Source organism: Misgurnus anguillicaudatus, chromosome 3, assembly GCF_027580225.2.
Source record: "Misgurnus anguillicaudatus chromosome 3, ASM2758022v2, whole genome shotgun sequence".
NCBI lineage: Eukaryota > Metazoa > Chordata > Actinopteri > Cypriniformes > Cobitidae > Misgurnus > Misgurnus anguillicaudatus.
Window position 1 is genome coordinate 4,521,696 of NC_073339.2, and position 17,444 is coordinate 4,539,139.

Consider the following 17,444-nt stretch of genomic DNA (forward strand, 5'->3'; position numbering starts at 1 on the left):
TTGACATCTGAATCACTCACCATTCGCATGCTCCACTTGCTACTTTGGCGGGTTGAACCACATATACAGTCGGCTATTTAATATTTGGTACATTTGACTTCATGCGGCACTGCGCGATCCGATCATCATATGAAATCAAATTATCACGGCGCAAAAGTGACTGTAAAGCCGACGGGTGTATTCATGTGGTTCAACAACAGCCAAAAGAATGACATCAGAGTACCGCGAGAGCGATTCGAGAAATCACACGGAGAAGTCTGCTTTCTAATCGCTCTCGCGGTACTTTGACATCATCACCAAGCGGTCTGCGTAGCGCCAAATGAAATCCAATCTGCTCGCAGTCTGCAGCTCACACGACACTGTAACCAAACTGTGAACGAGTGGAGCTGAGCTACGAAACATAACAAAATCCGCAGAGCTAACCACGCACATATGATTATGTCAACATTTAAATCATCAGTCATCATTTATTACTTCATCTGGAGGTGAGGATTCACTAAATCATGGCCATGTTGATGTCCTGATGGTTTTTGATATAATCCACTAGCTAGCCTACTGTACCTGTAGTTTCTCTTTCAGTATGTTTGCTTGTGCTTAACAGAATCACAGTTTAAACTTCTGAAAAGTGTTCATTTTTATATCTACGTTCAAGGTTTTAATGTATTATCCCAGCTAACAGAAAAAAGCTCCAAGAACGTTCCCCGAAAGCTCCCAACGTTCCCAAAAACGTTCTGCCAACGTCAAAAGTGTCCAGTTTTCTTGACGTTCTAAGAACGTTTTTGTGTTGTCTCAACGTTAAAGGAATGTTACATTTTACCATTTTTAAACGTTATGACAATGTCATGTTTTAATGTTCATAAAATGTTTAAAACAACAACTGTTTATTATATTGACTTGTTTGATTGTTATGTAAATGATAGAGAAACATTGCATTTATTTTTTATATTTATATTACCTTACTACATTTACTATATATTATATATCTACCATATATAAGTTTAGATGCTGATGTTTTGTTTCATTTTAAGTCACCATTATTGTGATTAGTGTTCGTTTTAGTTGGGCTCTTGACCCTTGTCTTTTGCTTGCTATTTTTTCCCTGGTTGTGTTAACTTTTTGTTAATACACCACATTTGTTATGAACATGTTAAGTTAGTAGTGTAATTCTGTGGTGAGGTGGTTGGTACATAATGGAAAAAAATCATCCCTAATTAATTTACTAATCAAATCTGTTTATTTTATGTCAACAATGTAAATGAGATACAGCACTTTCAGAGCAGTTTGTCATTAAGAAGTTTTAGAATCTTTGGACAAAAAATATCTGCTGCATAATTGGGATGCACAAACATCAAGAATCAGACTATGAATCTCAACCATGGTGCCAAAGAAAATTGTAAAAAAACAATCATTATTTATCCATGCTGCAGTGCATGCTGGGAGTCCTGAATGAGATTTGTAATTTGTTGATACACAGCATGCATTGCAGCATGAAGTTTTTTATGTAATTGTCACCATGTTTGAGATTCATAGTCTGATTCTTGATGTTTGTACGTCCCAATTAAATAGTGGATTTTTTTTGTCCAAAGTTTCTAAAACTCCTTAATGACAAACTGCTGTGAAAGTGCTGGATCTCATTTACATTATTGACAGAAAATAAACTTTTGATTAGTAAATTAATTAAGTCATTATCTTTACAATTATACCAACCACCACATAATTATACTATTAACTTTACATGTTCATAACAAATGTGGTGTATCATCACAAAGTTAACACAACCAGAGAAAACTAGCAAGCTAAAGTCAAGGGTCAAGAGCCCAACTAAAACAAACACTAATCACAATAATGGTGACTTAAAATGAAACAAAACCTCAACATCTAAACCTAATAAGTGAATTGTGTTTTCTACAGGAATATATTTACTGAACATTCAGAAATAATGTTTTAAAAAATATATAATAAATATAATAAAATTAAATGCAATGTTTCTCTATCATTTACATAACAATAATATAAGTCAATATAATAAACAGTTGTTGTTTTAAACATTGTGTGAACATTAAAACATGACATTGTCATAACGTTTAAAAATGGTAAAATGTAACATTCCTCTAACGTTGAGACAACACAAAAACGTTCTTAGAACGTCAAGAAAACTGGACACTTTTTACGTTGGCAGAACGTTTTTGGGAACATTGGGAACTTTCAGGGAACGTTCTTAGAACTTTTTTCTGTTAGCTGGGATGTTCATATCAGACGCAAAAATGAATTAATGATCATCTTCTCCACTTTGGTTTTTGGTGTCTAATATTACATGATGGTCTTGTCAAAATTATTAAATAACATCCTAAAATCTTTTCTTTTCACTGCACCACTTAGGCTATATGCACAAAATACGCTTGTTGATTATGTTTATAACTTTTTATGGTGTGTAATAAGGTGAATGTTAATCAAAACATATCATTCTTTTCTTAAGCTAAGTCTAACACAATGATTTTAAATGTTGTTATGGGGTATTTTTTAATGTGCATGATTAATTTGGATTTGTGACATCCCTAAAATACATGATTTAATTTTAGACTGGGCTTATGTTCTGCTTTAGAGATAATATAGGGGCAGTTTCCTAGTCAGGTCTTATCCTAGACCAAGACTAAAATGCATGTTAGATCTGTCTTAATTTAAACACATCTTGCACTGATATATCTTAACATAGATCATTGCCATTGTTTTGTCTCAAGACGCACACCAGTGATGTTTTTTGCAAGGTTTGTTTATAAAAACTAATTGAATGCCCTAATATAACCTAATAGGCCTAGTGCTAGATTAATCTAAACCCTGTCGGGAAACCTCCCTAAAATGTAGTTCTATGATATATTTTTTATTTTAGGTTGTTTACTGTATGTGCACTCTCAGAAAATAATTTACACAAGCTGTCGCTGGTGTGGTACCCTTTCAAATAGTACACTTTTGTACTGCATATAATATCTATATATATATCTGTACCTAAATGGTAAATATTAGGACCCATTTAAAGTGTACCGTCCCAGTGATAGCTTTTGTACCTTTTGTTCTGATAGTGTAGGGCCCAAAATTTATTCAAGCCCAGGGGCCTCTACCCTGTTAAGTCCTGCCCTGCTTGCGTAACATATTCACTCAAAATTGTAATTTTATGTAGCCTATGTATTGCACGATAATCAAACTGCGTGTTATTTGTACGCATTTCATGAGAATACTAATATATTATTAAAAATGGCCTAATTTAATATACAGTGCTTGTGTATTGCATTCGTTTTGTACATTTACAGCGCAGTGTTTTGTATACCGATGCTCTGAAAATTTGCACTTAACAAGCCTAAACCATGTTCTTTAATTTATTTATGTATTTTTGTTTAAATGTAGCTGTAGTAGCTTGTGTTGATGATGTTTCTTCTCATAAGGGTTAAGGCATAGCACCCAACTTCTAGTGTACCTCGTTGTTCTGGATTTAAATTATATTTTTAGTAAATAAAGGCCGTGAAATTGCATACAGCGCCACGCAAAATCACCGCAAGGGAAAGTCCGACACCGCTACAAAACTAGTTCAGTGACATTATTTGTAATTTAATCAGTAATTTGATTTAGGAGCTTAATAAAAAACGTTACCGTGTGTGTAATGTACTTTCACTCAGATCAGGATCCTTACTGCCTTTCCTGATCTGGGTGACAGTACATTACATTTTTATTAGATTATACTAATCCAATAAACAGTCGGGATATATAAATCCAAGTAAAGATAGGCAAAGAAACGCTCAGCAACGTATGGCAAAGCAAGACTTCGCACCGAACAGGTTTGGTGAGATCTAAATGAAGATCTAAATGAAATAAATAAAGTCCACCAAATGAAGAACAGGCGATGCGCGCAATCAGTCTCAGGTACGGGCCGATGGGAAATTTAGTACATGTTAATATTCGGGCGAGTAATCCCTCTGACGACCCAAAGACGAAGCCTGAGGAGCGCTTTTAACAACAGGCAACAGACTTTTTACAATTTATATCATACTAATTATGTACGTTTATAAATAATGTTTTCGTTCATAATTTATGAACCGATCAGCAGTTCAGCACTTCAAAGTGTGTATAAGTACTTTGTTAATACAATATTCTATAAGTGCTTAAATATAGGCTATTATTCACATAACCTTAAATAACGTATAATCTGATTTAGGATCTTAATTAAATTTAGACTCCTATATCAGATTATACATCGCTTGGCGTTGGGGACAACAGCATAGGTCCTAAGCAAAGCAACTGATTTCAGGTGTTCTGTCAAAGTCTGTTCCCTTCCCTTTAGTGTAGCGTTTTTATCACGGTATGTTTTTATATATTTATAAAGACTAAAGATTTGAATGGTTTATACAAAAAAAAAATTATAATAATTTAACGTATTATATAATACAGTTTATTAAATATTTCATACTTTCCCCAGTTTTCTATTTTGGTATTATTTATAACCTGTTTTAATAAAATTTTTTAATAATTATTATGTGGACATTCTTAATAAATATAGCACAAACCCATGATGTGAAGTGTTATTTATATATAAACAGGCTGGGGCATATTAATTTTTATGCATGTAACACAATAATTGTAGAACAAACACGTAGGCTATATATATAAGGTAAAAAGAAATAATAGAAAATAGGAAAATTATGAAATATTTAATAAATGGTATAGTTTAATACATGAAAGTATTACTTTTTAAAATGAAGTGAATTATACTGTAAAAATAATTGACTTACCATTAAAGGACAATAAAGATACATTACATACATGCACACACAAACACATCTCAGTAGCCAAGCCATTAAAACATTTAATATATATAGATAATAAACGTAATGCTATAAAAACACCAGACTAAAGGGAAACACAGAAAACAGAATTCACCGCCATGTGTGAAACCCTGTTAGACTGACACCTAGTGGTGACTGTTTTCATAGCACATCTGTGCTCGTGGATCTTTCAATGCAAACCACGCAACTTAAGTCTCAAAACTCGTATGAACAGAACAGGATTAATGCACACGCGTCGCCTGATCCACAAATGCGCGTCCTCTTTTTTGCGTGCACAAATTGTGAAATAATGATACGAAATATGGCAACTGAATTCACAAATATGTCTCTGTTTGTACAAATCGATGCACATTCACGTAAATATTAAAATTCGGAGACACAAAATCAAAGACATCTTTTCGGTTCGTTCATTGATGGTTGTTTGTGTTTGGCTCATAAAATGCTTTAAACAGCGAAATGAAAGTCTCAATATACAAATGAACAGAGCGGGATTAATGCACGCGTGTCATCTGATCCACAAATGCACATCTCCCTTTTTGCACGCGCAAATTATGATATTTGAATACACAATAAAACATGTGTATTTGTACATTTGTACAAATCGATACACGTTCATTCAAATTCTGAATTTCACATATTCAAATCTAAAGACATTTGTTCGTGGATAGTAAAATACATTTGTAACATGCATCCAATTCACAGATAACTGTGCATGTATTTGTTAATAATATTGAGTCTGATTTCTTTCCATATTCTGAGGGCAGAAAAATATGATTGGTTCACAAAAATGATCAATCAATGTGCTCGTTACTGGTTTAAGCCCTCAACGTAGCCTTCAAGGCAGCTTCTGCAGTGATGCAGTTCGAGCTCACCGTTGGTCAGGTGAGTAGCGCAGATATGGTTAGATAGGAAAGAGACTGTTTTTGAATTCAGCTCGAAATGTTTTGAGCATTTAAGTGACGTGTTTATGCATTCACACGTGTCTGTGGCACGACTTTCTTTGTGCCAGTTTCACGAATTGGTTACTCAATTTTTTTACTTTAATCAAACCATTGTTGCTTGGGATTGGGGTTAGATTTGTGGTTTTCATCAGATTTTTAAACTATTTTCACGGGAGGATAAGGGTGGGTTAGAATGTCATTTAAAGATTGGTTTGAAATTTAAACTGTTTTGCTTGGGGTTAGAGTTGGGTTAAGGTGTCATTTTATGTAACAGAAAGTTGTTCTAACCCCAATCCCAAGCAACATTGGTAAGAAAATAGGAAAAACAATTGAATAACCAATACGTGAAACTGGCACAAAAAAGGAAGTCATGCCACAAACACGTGTGAACGCGGAAACACGTCACTTAAATGCTTGAAACATTTCGAGCTGAATTCAAAAACAGTCTCTTTCCTATCTTACCATATCTTCGCTACTCACCTGACCAACGGTGAGCTCAAACTGCTTCACTGCAGAAGCTGCCTTGAAGGCTACGTTGAGGGCTTAAACCAGTAACGAACACTTTGATTGGTAATTTTTGTGAACCAATCATATTTTTTCTGCCCTCAGAACATGCTGATTGGTTGAAAGGTTTTTTTCGAAGCACCTCCCTGGTTGACCCAGGGACACGTCGAACTCTGCAAAATCAGGTCGTGCAAAAGGGTATCTTTTAGGTATCTCAAACCCAACACACTGGGCTGTAATTCAACCTATGCTGTGTTGTTTTAGCCCATTGTTAGGTCAAATGTAAACATTTTCTTGGTTATTTTTTCCAACAGGTAAATTTGAATTGAGGTTCACTGAGGTTGTGGATGATTTGTATTTTGTAACTAACACAAATCATGTGTTTTGTTCATTATTATAAAATACAGTTGATCATTATTTTGACCAGAAGAAATTTACACTTATATTGAGAGTAGGGAAGCAGGACATATGATGATCCGGACAATCCATCTACCAATTATGGTTTAGATTTGTCTAACAGCATTACAGTTGTATGAGTTATGTATGAGTATTACCCCATAATATTGTGCCAACCTGCCTTCACGTTAACCAAATATACACAGCAAAAAGTCCAGTGTTAAATTATCTCTCACAGAGTTGATTTCAACACTTTTTCAGAGTTTATATTGCTCCACACTAGGGATGTGCCCGAAGCCAAATACATTATTCAGAATGGTACGGGTAATGGCTTCAAAATGAATAACAAATTCATTTTGACACAATCGTGTTTGCTGGAACAGCACAAAATTTTAAACGCCTTAAAGCGACCATGGCATGAAAATCAGACTTCTTCCATGTTAAAGTGCTATAATGTGGTTCACAGTGCTTCTATCAACCTAGAAAATATGTGACCAGTCACGGAAAGTAGGGACACAAGTCGGATCTGGGGCATTTTGAGTTATTCATAGATTCTGAAAGTGCAGATTCTAAGCTTTCCAACGATGTGTAACACATGGAAATCTGATAAGATTTGGAGAAGTTGTGGCCATTTGAATGTAACACATTCAAGAAAGAGACTGCTGAGAAATTTGAGAAAGAAAAAAGTTAACACTTTCCCTTTTCCCTGGCTGGAGAGACAATAGGGCTCATTTACATCTCATTTAGCTAAGCCATACCCCCTGTAAAGCCGTTTTGAGATACAGAGGTTCTACCATCATATGTAGTATTTTATTACAGAAGTCCGAATGACAAAATGCAAAAATAAACAGGACTTTTAACGTTACCTTTGCGGGGATCACAAGTCGAATCCAGTCTGTTTCAGATGTGTGAATCATCCAATGATTTTTATCCACAAATGCGTATAATCCGTGAAATATAGATATATAGTCTATTTCGCATGAACTTCTGGTAATACAATATAATATACAATCGGAGGACTATTTACATCGTAACATGTAAGGGTATATCAGATTACACTCCGGTATTTACGTTCCGTTAAACACATGAACCCGCCTTCAAAGTTTGTATTTAAAATAATAGATATTAATCCAAAAACAGCACCGTCGAAAACGTGAAGTCCTTAAGAGATGTTACCAATCGCTCGCTCGTTCCTCCATCAGCCAATGACTTCATGGAAAATATTGATAGACAAAAACATGTAGCCAATTATAAAGAATACAACGATCTCTGTGTAACTTCTGTGTGTTTGGACAAATAACAGTCAGCCGCATCACTGACTTTATGGGGCGCCGCAGTTGGATGACGTCAGAGTACCGCGAGAGCGAGTCGAAATTAAACTACTCCGTAAGATTTCTTAAAGAGCTCTCGCGGTACTTTGACGTCATCCGACTGCGGCGCCCCATAAAGTCAGTGACGTGGCTGACGTATATGCGGTTGACTGTTATTTGTTCCGCCCCAGCTTCTTTTATATTTCTTTTGTTTTGTGCGCCCGAGCTTCATTTACAGTCTGGGGAGACGCACGCTATAAGTTTGAAAAAAATAAATAAAACTCAGCAAACATGTCTAAGGGACAGAGCAGCCACGTCACTACAGTCACGTGACTTCGCGTTCAAGCCGGAAGAGAAGACAATGCTGAATAAAGTCGTAATTCTTGCTATTTTTGGACCAAACTGTATTTTCGATGCTGCAACACAATTTTACTGACCCACTGATGTCACATGGACTACTTTGATAATGTTTTTATTACCTTTCTGGACATGGAAACCGTACATAGATTTTCAATGGAGGAGACAGAAAGCTCTCGGACTAAATCTAATATTAAAACATCTTAAACTGTGTTCCGAAGATGAATGGAGGTCTTCAGAGTTTAGAACGACATAATGGTAAGTCAATAATGACATTATTTTCAGTTTTGGGCGAACTATCCTTATTCAGTAGTCACGCTGTTCCCTTTGGGGGCGGAGGCGAAAACACAAGCTTATACAGTATGTAAATATACACACAGACAATGACGCCCCCCGCTGCACGCTAGAATCTCCGGAAAACAAGCCTATTTTAACCGCAAAATGTACGCTTTTAAATATACATAAACTGCTATCTCAAACATGGAGAGGCTTCTTTGTGATCTCAACTAACAGATTCTGCAATAAAACGAAAATCACAAATTTTGAAAAAAAAAACTTTGTTTCTCATTTTCTCGAAACTTGTGCTGCCGACTTGTGTCCCTGGTTTCCGTGACGGGTCACATATGAAAAATATCAACTCAGTAACTTTGTTTTGAGTAAGCCATTTTCTGCAATTCTGTGAAAAATTAGATTGTTCAGATTTCGCCTGTTTTGTGAGGTAGGTAACAAGGCGAATTACAATAATACTGCCCCCTTCATCTGCACTATCCAACCACGGCACTGCCATTTAGTGCAGAAAGAAAGAGAGAGAAAGGAAGGACTTAACAGCACAATTGAGTTTCAATTACAACAAATCACCAACATTGTGATCAGTGTTTTCATTTCATCAGCTCATTTGCATTTTAAAGGACACACCCAAAAATGGCACACTTTTGCTCAGGCCTACAAATTTGTGATTTTTAACATGTTAGATTTCAGACAGAGATGGTGAGAGAGAGGATAACAGCGCTTTTAATTCTGCTTCATTGTTACTTTTTAACACTCTGTAAGATTGGGACAATATATACATCCAGCAGTGTCATTTAACTCTGGGGATTTTGCTGTATAAGGACTTCCTGGGGGCTAAGTGAGGGCTGCCCATGCAGGGCCAGCGCTAAGGGGCCAACGTTTCACCAGTGAGCAAACCTGTGCAGGGCCCTTAGGCTATGCCCGTACAGGCCCATCGTAAGCTTTCTTGCAGGGTAGCAGGGTACCCTGCAAGTAAGCCTACGATGGCCCTGTATGGGCATAGCTTAATTTAATTAGTTTAATTACCTGCCTCATGTCACCAGCTGTTTCCCATCACCACTTGTATTTAAACCTGGTTTGTTGCATAAGCTGGATGAGCACGTGTAGCAGCCATCTTGTGAACTGGCTCGGGTGTGGCAGCCATCTTGTGAAGTGGCTCGTGGGGCTGCAGCCATCTTGTGAAGTGGGCCGGATGTAATGGGCAATGCTGGCTTCCTCCTCCTGTGGTTTTGTGGATTACGCGGTGGCTGAACGATTACTGGCTCGGGCGGCATATCAGTCCTCCATGCTGGTGCAGCGTTTTTTTCGTCGGGGAACTCCCACAAATTCTTATAGCTGCGGTTGTGCAGATAGCTGATAAAAGCCCAGAAGTCCATTATCTCCAGTCCGTCCATCTCCCACTGAGGTAGAGGATCGTCCAAGCAGTGATTGAGCCAGCCTTTCTGTTCCGTGATGTTAAGTCCCAAACCGGAAGCGAAAGACCAGAAGAACTGAGCGAAACTCTTTATAGGTTCACCCCGCTGAGGAGGGAGGATGAACTTGAACCCTCTCACAGTTGTATTGAGTCATACTGGAGCTTGTGAGAGGTATATGGGAACGCGAGATACTGCTGGATCGTTGTTTGACGGAGTCCTTCTGTCACGACACGCTCACAAAGCAGGTGAGATCCAAGTGCAGTTTTATTGGTAGGTAATCCACAATTGTAATACATACGGGGAAAGGGTCAAAATCTATACATAAAACAATCCAAACATGACACAAACAGACCTCAGGAAGGCAGTGTGACATTAAACAAGGACTCCGTGACCGACACTAAACAAACCAGGCTTAAATACAAGTGGTGATGGGAAACAGCTGGTGACATGAGGCAGGTAATTAAACGAATGAGTCCAGGTGAAGGTGATCAGCAATGAAAACACACACATGACAGAAACACAGTTTGCCAACTGTGACAATGTGAGCATGTGTGATCCCACACACCCGTGAACTCTGGCGAACTTTGGCGTTGTACCAAGAAGAATCTAGAAATCTCTACTAATTTAACGTCGAAACGGTCACATTTTAAACCATACATTTTCTACACAGAGGAACTGCACATTACCGTACTGGGGTTTGGAAGTGTTGTTAGCATTTCTTACACGTTTTAAAGGGGTCATATTATGAGATTTTTTTAAGATGTAAGATAAATCTTTGGTGTCCCCAGAGTGCGTAAGTGAGGTTTTAGCTCACAGATACTGCACAGATAATTAATTACAGCATGTTAAAATTGCAAATTTGTAGACCTGAGCAAAAGTGTGCCATTTTTGGGTGTGTCATTTAAAATGCAAATGAGCGAAAAAAGTGCAAACACTGATCACAATGATGGTGATTTGTTGTAATTGAAACTCAATTGTGTTGTCAAGTCCTTCTTCTCTCTCTCTTTCTCTCTGCACTAAATGGCAGTGCTGTGGTTGGATAGTGCAGATTAAGATGACGGTATTATTATAATTTGCCTTGCTACCTACCTCACAAAACAAGGGCGAAATCTGAACGACCTAATTTTTCCCATGCTTGTAATAAATGGCTTACCCAAACAAAGTTACTAAGTTGATCTTTATCACATTTTCTAGGTTGATAGAAGCACTGGGGACCCAATAATAGCATTTAAACATGGAAAAACTCTGATTTTCACGCTATAATTCCTCAGATAGCCAAATGCAGCAGTAATAGCAAAGCTCGTGAGCGCGCTCAGGCGCTGATGACGTGTGTGACTGCGCTGACTTGCAGCGCCTGCCGCCAGAATAAAGTAATGTAACATGATCAAAACACTATCAAAACCGCAAAAATCTCTGAAAAGTGACAAGGATGCAGCACAAAATTGATAATATTGACACCACAGATTAGATTTCTGTTACTGTTGCATGCAAAATCCATTTGCCTCAAAAAACCGAGGGGGCACGTCCCCCCTCAGCTTCAATGGGCGTGACGCCTCTGATTAGCATGCTACAGTTGCTACTTTAGCGGGTTGAGTTGCATATACATATTAGGCTATATATTTGGTGTGTTTGACTTCCTGCGGAACCGATCGGCATATGAATTCAAATTACCATAGCAGCGCGAAAGTCACTGGGGAGCAGACTGGTGTGGCACCACAAGAACCCAGAGGCGAGTGACAACAAATTACAGCAAGAGCAATTGGAGTTATCACATAGAGAATTCTGCTCTGAATCGCTCTTGCGGTCCTTTGACATCACCAAGAGGTCTGCCTAGCACCAAATGAAGTCAAGCCTGCAGTGTAGCTGCTCACGCAACAACAGTTAATGTGGAGAAGTGAACGAGTGGAGCAACTGGAACATAAAATCCGGAGAGCTTACAAGGCACATGCACAGCAAAATCCCGAGAGTTAAATCAACTCTGCTGGGTGTACATAATGTCCCAATCTTACAGAGAGTTAAAAAGTAACTCTGAAGCAGAGTTAAAAGCTGCAATCTGTAACTTTATCCTCTCTATCACCATTTGCTATCATGTATGATGTGGCGCTATCTGCCGATTTTCTGTACTTTTCACTGCTCCTATTAAAAGGGCCATGGCATGAAAATTAGACTTTTTTCAAGTTTAAGTGCTACAATTGGGTCCCCAGTGCTTCTATCAACCTACGAAATGTGAAAAAGATCAACCCAGTAACTTAGTTTTGGTAAACCATTCTCTCCAAGCACATACAAAAATAGGTCGTTGAAATTTGGCACTCTTTATGATGTCATAAGGAGCTCTCATTAGAATAATACTGCCCCCTTAATCTGCACTATCCAACCACAGCACTGCCATTTAGTGTAGAGAAAAAGAGAGAGAAAAAATTATTGACAACACAATTGAGTTTCAATTGCAACAAACCACCATCATTGTGATGAGTGTTTGCACTTCATCAGCTCATTTGCATTTTAAAGGACACACCCAAAACAACACATTTCTGCACACACCAACAAAGTGTCAATTTTAACACGTTATAATAAATTATCTATATGGTATTTTGAGCTAAAACTTCACATATGTGCTCTGGGGACACCAAAGGTTATTTGACATCTTAAAAAAATCTTGTGCCATGGCCCCTTTAATGTAAAGCTGCTTTGAAACAATTACCAATTGTAAAAAGTGCTATATAAATAAAATTGAATTGAATTGAATTAAATTAAATCTGTGTTTGAAACCTAAAATTGCATTTACATCTAACTTGTAGAATTATTTTCTTAACTTAGGTTTAGACATTGGCTGTTTCCTGTAAAGGGGACATATTATGAGATTTTTTTAAGATATAAACTAAGTCTTAAATAGGTCCAAGCAAAAGTGTGCCGTTTTGGGTGTATCATTTTAAATGCAAATGAGCGGATGAAGTGCAAACACTGATCACAATGATGGTGGTTTGTTGTAATTGAAACTCAATTGTGCTATCAAGTTCTTCTTTTCTCTCTTTTCTCTCTGAACTAAATGGCAGAGTTGCGGTATTGTCTTTTCTTTGATTTAACATAACGTGTTATACACACAAAGTTATAGCAGTTGAAAAAACTAATACGCTAAGAGTCAATTCCTACTAAAACAAACACTGATCACAATAATGTGGACTTTATGTTAAGAAAAAAACTCTACAAGTAAGATGCAAATGCAACTCTAGGTCTCAAACAGAGATGGTGACAGAGAGGACAACGTTACAGATTGCAGCCTTCAACTCTGCCTCAGAGCCACTTTTTAACTCTCTGTAAGATTGGGACAATATGTACACCCAGCAGAGTTGATGTAACTCTGGGGATTTTGCTGTGTGTGAGTAAACAACATTTAAATCATCAGTACAGTTATTACTTTATCTCGAGGTAAGGATCCAAATGCACTAAAATAAGCCCATGTTGATGTCCTGATGGTTTTTGCTGCCTTCAGTTCCTCTTTCAGCATGTTTGCTTGTGCTTCACAGTGTTAAACTTCCCTTCTATAGAATCTTAAAGGGGTCATATTATGACATATTTTTAAGATGTAAAATAAATCTTTGCTGTCCCCAGAGTGTGTATGTGAAGTTTTAGCTCAAAATACTCCACAGCTAATTTGTTATAGCATGTAAAAATTGATAATTTGTAGGCCTGAGCAAAAGTGAGCCGTTTTGGGTGTGTCGTTTAAAATGCAAATGAGCGGATGAAGTGCAAACACTGATCACAATGATGGTGGTTTGTTGTAATTGAAACTCAATTGTGCTGTCAAGTACTTTTTCCTTTCTCTCTTTCTCTCTGCACTATGGCAGTGCTGTGGTTGGATATTGCAGATAAGGGGGGCGGTATTATTGTAATTCACCTTACTACCTACCTCACAAAACAGGCAAAATCTGAACGACCTAATTTTTCACACGCTTGCAGAAAATGGCTTACCCAAACAAAGTTACTGGGTTAATCTTAATTACATTTTCTAGGTTGATAGAATCACTGGGGACCCAATTATAGCACTTTAAAATGGAAAAAGTCTGATTTTCACGCTATGACCCCTTTAAACTTCTGTGAGGGAATTCCATGGAACATTCATGTCTGCATTGATGTTCAGTTAAAAACCCACAAATTAAAGATCATTTTCTTTAATTTGTTGTGGTGTCTAATATTAGGCTACATGATAATCTTCTTAAAAACCTATTTTAATTTTTAGACACTGATTCTATTATATGCAAAAAATAAGCTTTTATATCAATGACTATGCAAATGAGAGTTAATTCATGGTAATCTTAAGTGCCTATTAATTAAAAACATTTACATTTACAACATTAAATTACCATCAATGTTATCAATAGTTGTCAGATAATAGCTATTGAAAGGGTGGATTTTTTTTCTGCTTTAATGCATGTGTTGATCAAAGATTGAAGATTGTAAACAGTTTATTAAATTCTAATTTGAATTAACAGTTGAGTGACTTTTGACCCTGAGTTAGATGTTGATTAAGACTTGTCTAAAAATCAGTCCAGTTTTCCCGGCTGTAAATGCCATTGGCTGTTAAAGTCTTTCTTGCTTATAATAAACTGACATGTTGATAACACATTCAGTTTATGTGTTTATGAGTACACTTTCAGAATGCTCTCAATTACATGAAGATCCATACTGTATGCATGTGTGAGTATGGTGGTGCTTAAAGGCGCCATGGCATGAAAATGAGACTTTTTTCAAGTTTAAAGGGGACATATTATGAAAATCTGACTTTTTCCATGTTTAAGTGCTATAATTGTGTCCCCAGTGCTTCTATCAACCTAGAAAATGTTAAAAAGATCAACCCAATAACTTAGTTTTGGTAAACCATTTTCTGCAAGCATGTGAAAAAATAGGTCATTGTAATTTGGCCCTTATTGTGATGTCAGAATAAGGTAATACCGCCCCCTTTATCTGCACTATCCAAGCACAGCACAACCATTTAGTATGGAGAGAAAGAGAGAGATAAAATATTTCACAGCACAATTGAGTTTCAATTGCAACAAACCACCACCATTGTGATCAGTGGCTGCACTTCATCCGCTCATTTGCATTTTAAATGACACACCCAAAACGGCACACTTTTTCTCAGACCTATTTTAGACTTAGTTTACATCTTAAAAAAAATCTCATAATATGTCCCCTTTAAGTGCTACAATTGGGTCCCCAGTGCTTCTATCAACCTAGAAAATGTGAAAAAGATCAACCCAGCAACTTAGTTTTGGTAAACCATTCTCTACAAGCACATACAAAAATAGGTCGTTGAAATTTGGCCCTCTTTATAATGTCATAAGGAGCTCTTATTAGAATAATACCGCCTCCTTTATCTGCCCTATCCAATCACAGCACAGCCATTTAGTGCAGAGAAAAAGAGAGAGAGAAAATTATTGACAGCACAATTGAGTTTCAGTTGCAACAAACCACCATCATTGTGATCAGTGTTTGCACTTCATCAGCTCATTTGCATTTTAAATGACACACCCAAAACAACACATTTCTGCACACACCAACAAAGTGTCAATTTTAACACGTTATAATAAATGATCTATATGGTATTTTGAGCTAAAACTTCAGATATGTGCTCTGGGGACACCAAAGGTTATTTGACATTTAAAAAAAATCTTGGCCCCTTTAAGGGGTGTCACGCTGGGACGAGGGAGCACATACTCACTACAAAAATCTAGACTACGCCACTGTACTAGAGTACTGGGATCGATAGACAGGGGGTTAATGTAGGCTACTTATTTTTTATGAAAACCTCCCATTCATTTAGACAGCATGGGTCACATATGGAACTGTGCTGACAGACACAATAAACACTTAAAGGTGATGTACAGTATTGTCCGTGCTCTCAAGTTTGTTATTTTAACGCTACAATACAGTCATGCATAGCACATAGGCGCAAGCTGTATGAGGCTTTGAAAATGAGAAGTTTGTTTTCCATGCATAGGCTATTAGTAACGAGAATCAAGTTATTTGTCTTTTCAATTAACATTTTGTATTATTGTTTTTAATAGCATTTTAATAGATATTTAGGAATTTAAGTGATAATTGTACTAAAAAGCAAGAATGCATTTAAAATGCCATTTTCGTGTAATTTGACAATCTCCAGCTTAAGACCCAACCACTTCCGGTTCCATCCGAATACAATAACAGATACAAATAACTTTGTGATTGTTACAAATACAGATACAAATACTAACTCCGCTGCACACCCCTACTGCACACTCATCAGAGTTAAATTAACACTTTCAAGAAAGTTACATTTTTAACACTAGGCCAGAGTTTCTTTGTCTCACAAAAGTGTTATTGGGTCACATCATGAGATTTTTAAGTTGTAAAATAAGTCTTTGTGTACCCAGAGTGCATATGCAAAGTTTTAGCTCAAAATACACACCTAATTTATTACAACATGTTAAAATTACCACTTCATACACATCAACATTAAATACACACTGATGGTGTTTACACAAATACCATCATACCTGATTACACCCATACAATGTTCATTTAACATTTGTGATTTTGCTGTGTACATGAAAGTAAAAATGTGCCATTTTTAGGTGTGTTCTTCATAATGCAAATGAGGTAATGAAATGCAAACACTGATCGCAATGATGGTGACTTTAAATGAAACAGCCATCAAACTCTACAAGTAAGATGTAAAATGCAATTTTAGGTTTCAAACAGAGATTATGATTGAGAGCATGAAGTTACAGATTGCTTTACTGGAGCATTACATTTTTTAAACAATTTTACAGAAGAGTGAAATGTGTGTGCGGAGTGCAGTTACATCTCTGAGTTGGGTTAAAACTGCCATGATTAACTTGATAAATTAACTTCAACTCTGAACATCAATTTACTCTAAATATGTTTCATTTACTCGTTAGGTTTTGATTTCAACTCAAAAGTGTTTAACACTGAAATTTTACATTTCCAATTTCTGCTGTGTACCATCAAACTACTGAGACATAAACACACACAAAACTGACCTGACAGACAAATCCAGATGCACACAGCATAGACGAACTTCATATTTGATGCATAAATCTTCCAGCAAGACCAGTTCATATCAGTAGTTCATGTTAGTGTGAACTGTGTTTTTTTTTACTCACAGAAACCGCATAAAAGCACTTTCTTGCAAAACTTCCTCTTCCTCACACTTTTTTTAACACATATTTGAGGTCAGTGTTCTTGCTTTCTGTTGTAATGTTTAGGAAATAGATCTAAAATGAGCAGTCTGATCTGAGATCAGTGTGATATAAACGCTCATCAGTATGTCAGCAAAAAACACAGATGAGCACAAAGATAAAATGGCAAAGATGTCACAGGTCGGAGCGGACCACAGACTTT

General features: G+C 36.8%; 1 protein-coding gene across 17 annotated transcripts in view; it reads right to left on the reverse strand.

Moving 5' to 3' along the window:
• LOC129443899 (adhesion G protein-coupled receptor E3-like) overlaps window positions 1–17,444 on the reverse strand; it is a 137,286-nt gene that overhangs the window by 20,637 nt on the left and 99,205 nt on the right. For 2 of the 17 annotated variants that reach the window (XM_073860148.1, XM_073860149.1), the window contains exon 1: window positions 17,084–17,314. The exons of 6 other annotated variants lie outside the window; for them this stretch is intronic. In XM_073860148.1, coding sequence (XP_073716249.1) covers window positions 17,084–17,162 — 79 coding nt within the window. In that variant the 5' untranslated portion in view covers window positions 17,163–17,314. Of the gene's footprint in view, window positions 1–17,083; window positions 17,328–17,444 lie in introns of those variants that run through there. 9 more of the 17 variants (XM_073860146.1, XM_073860143.1, XM_073860145.1 and 6 more) reach the window with 9 other exon arrangements.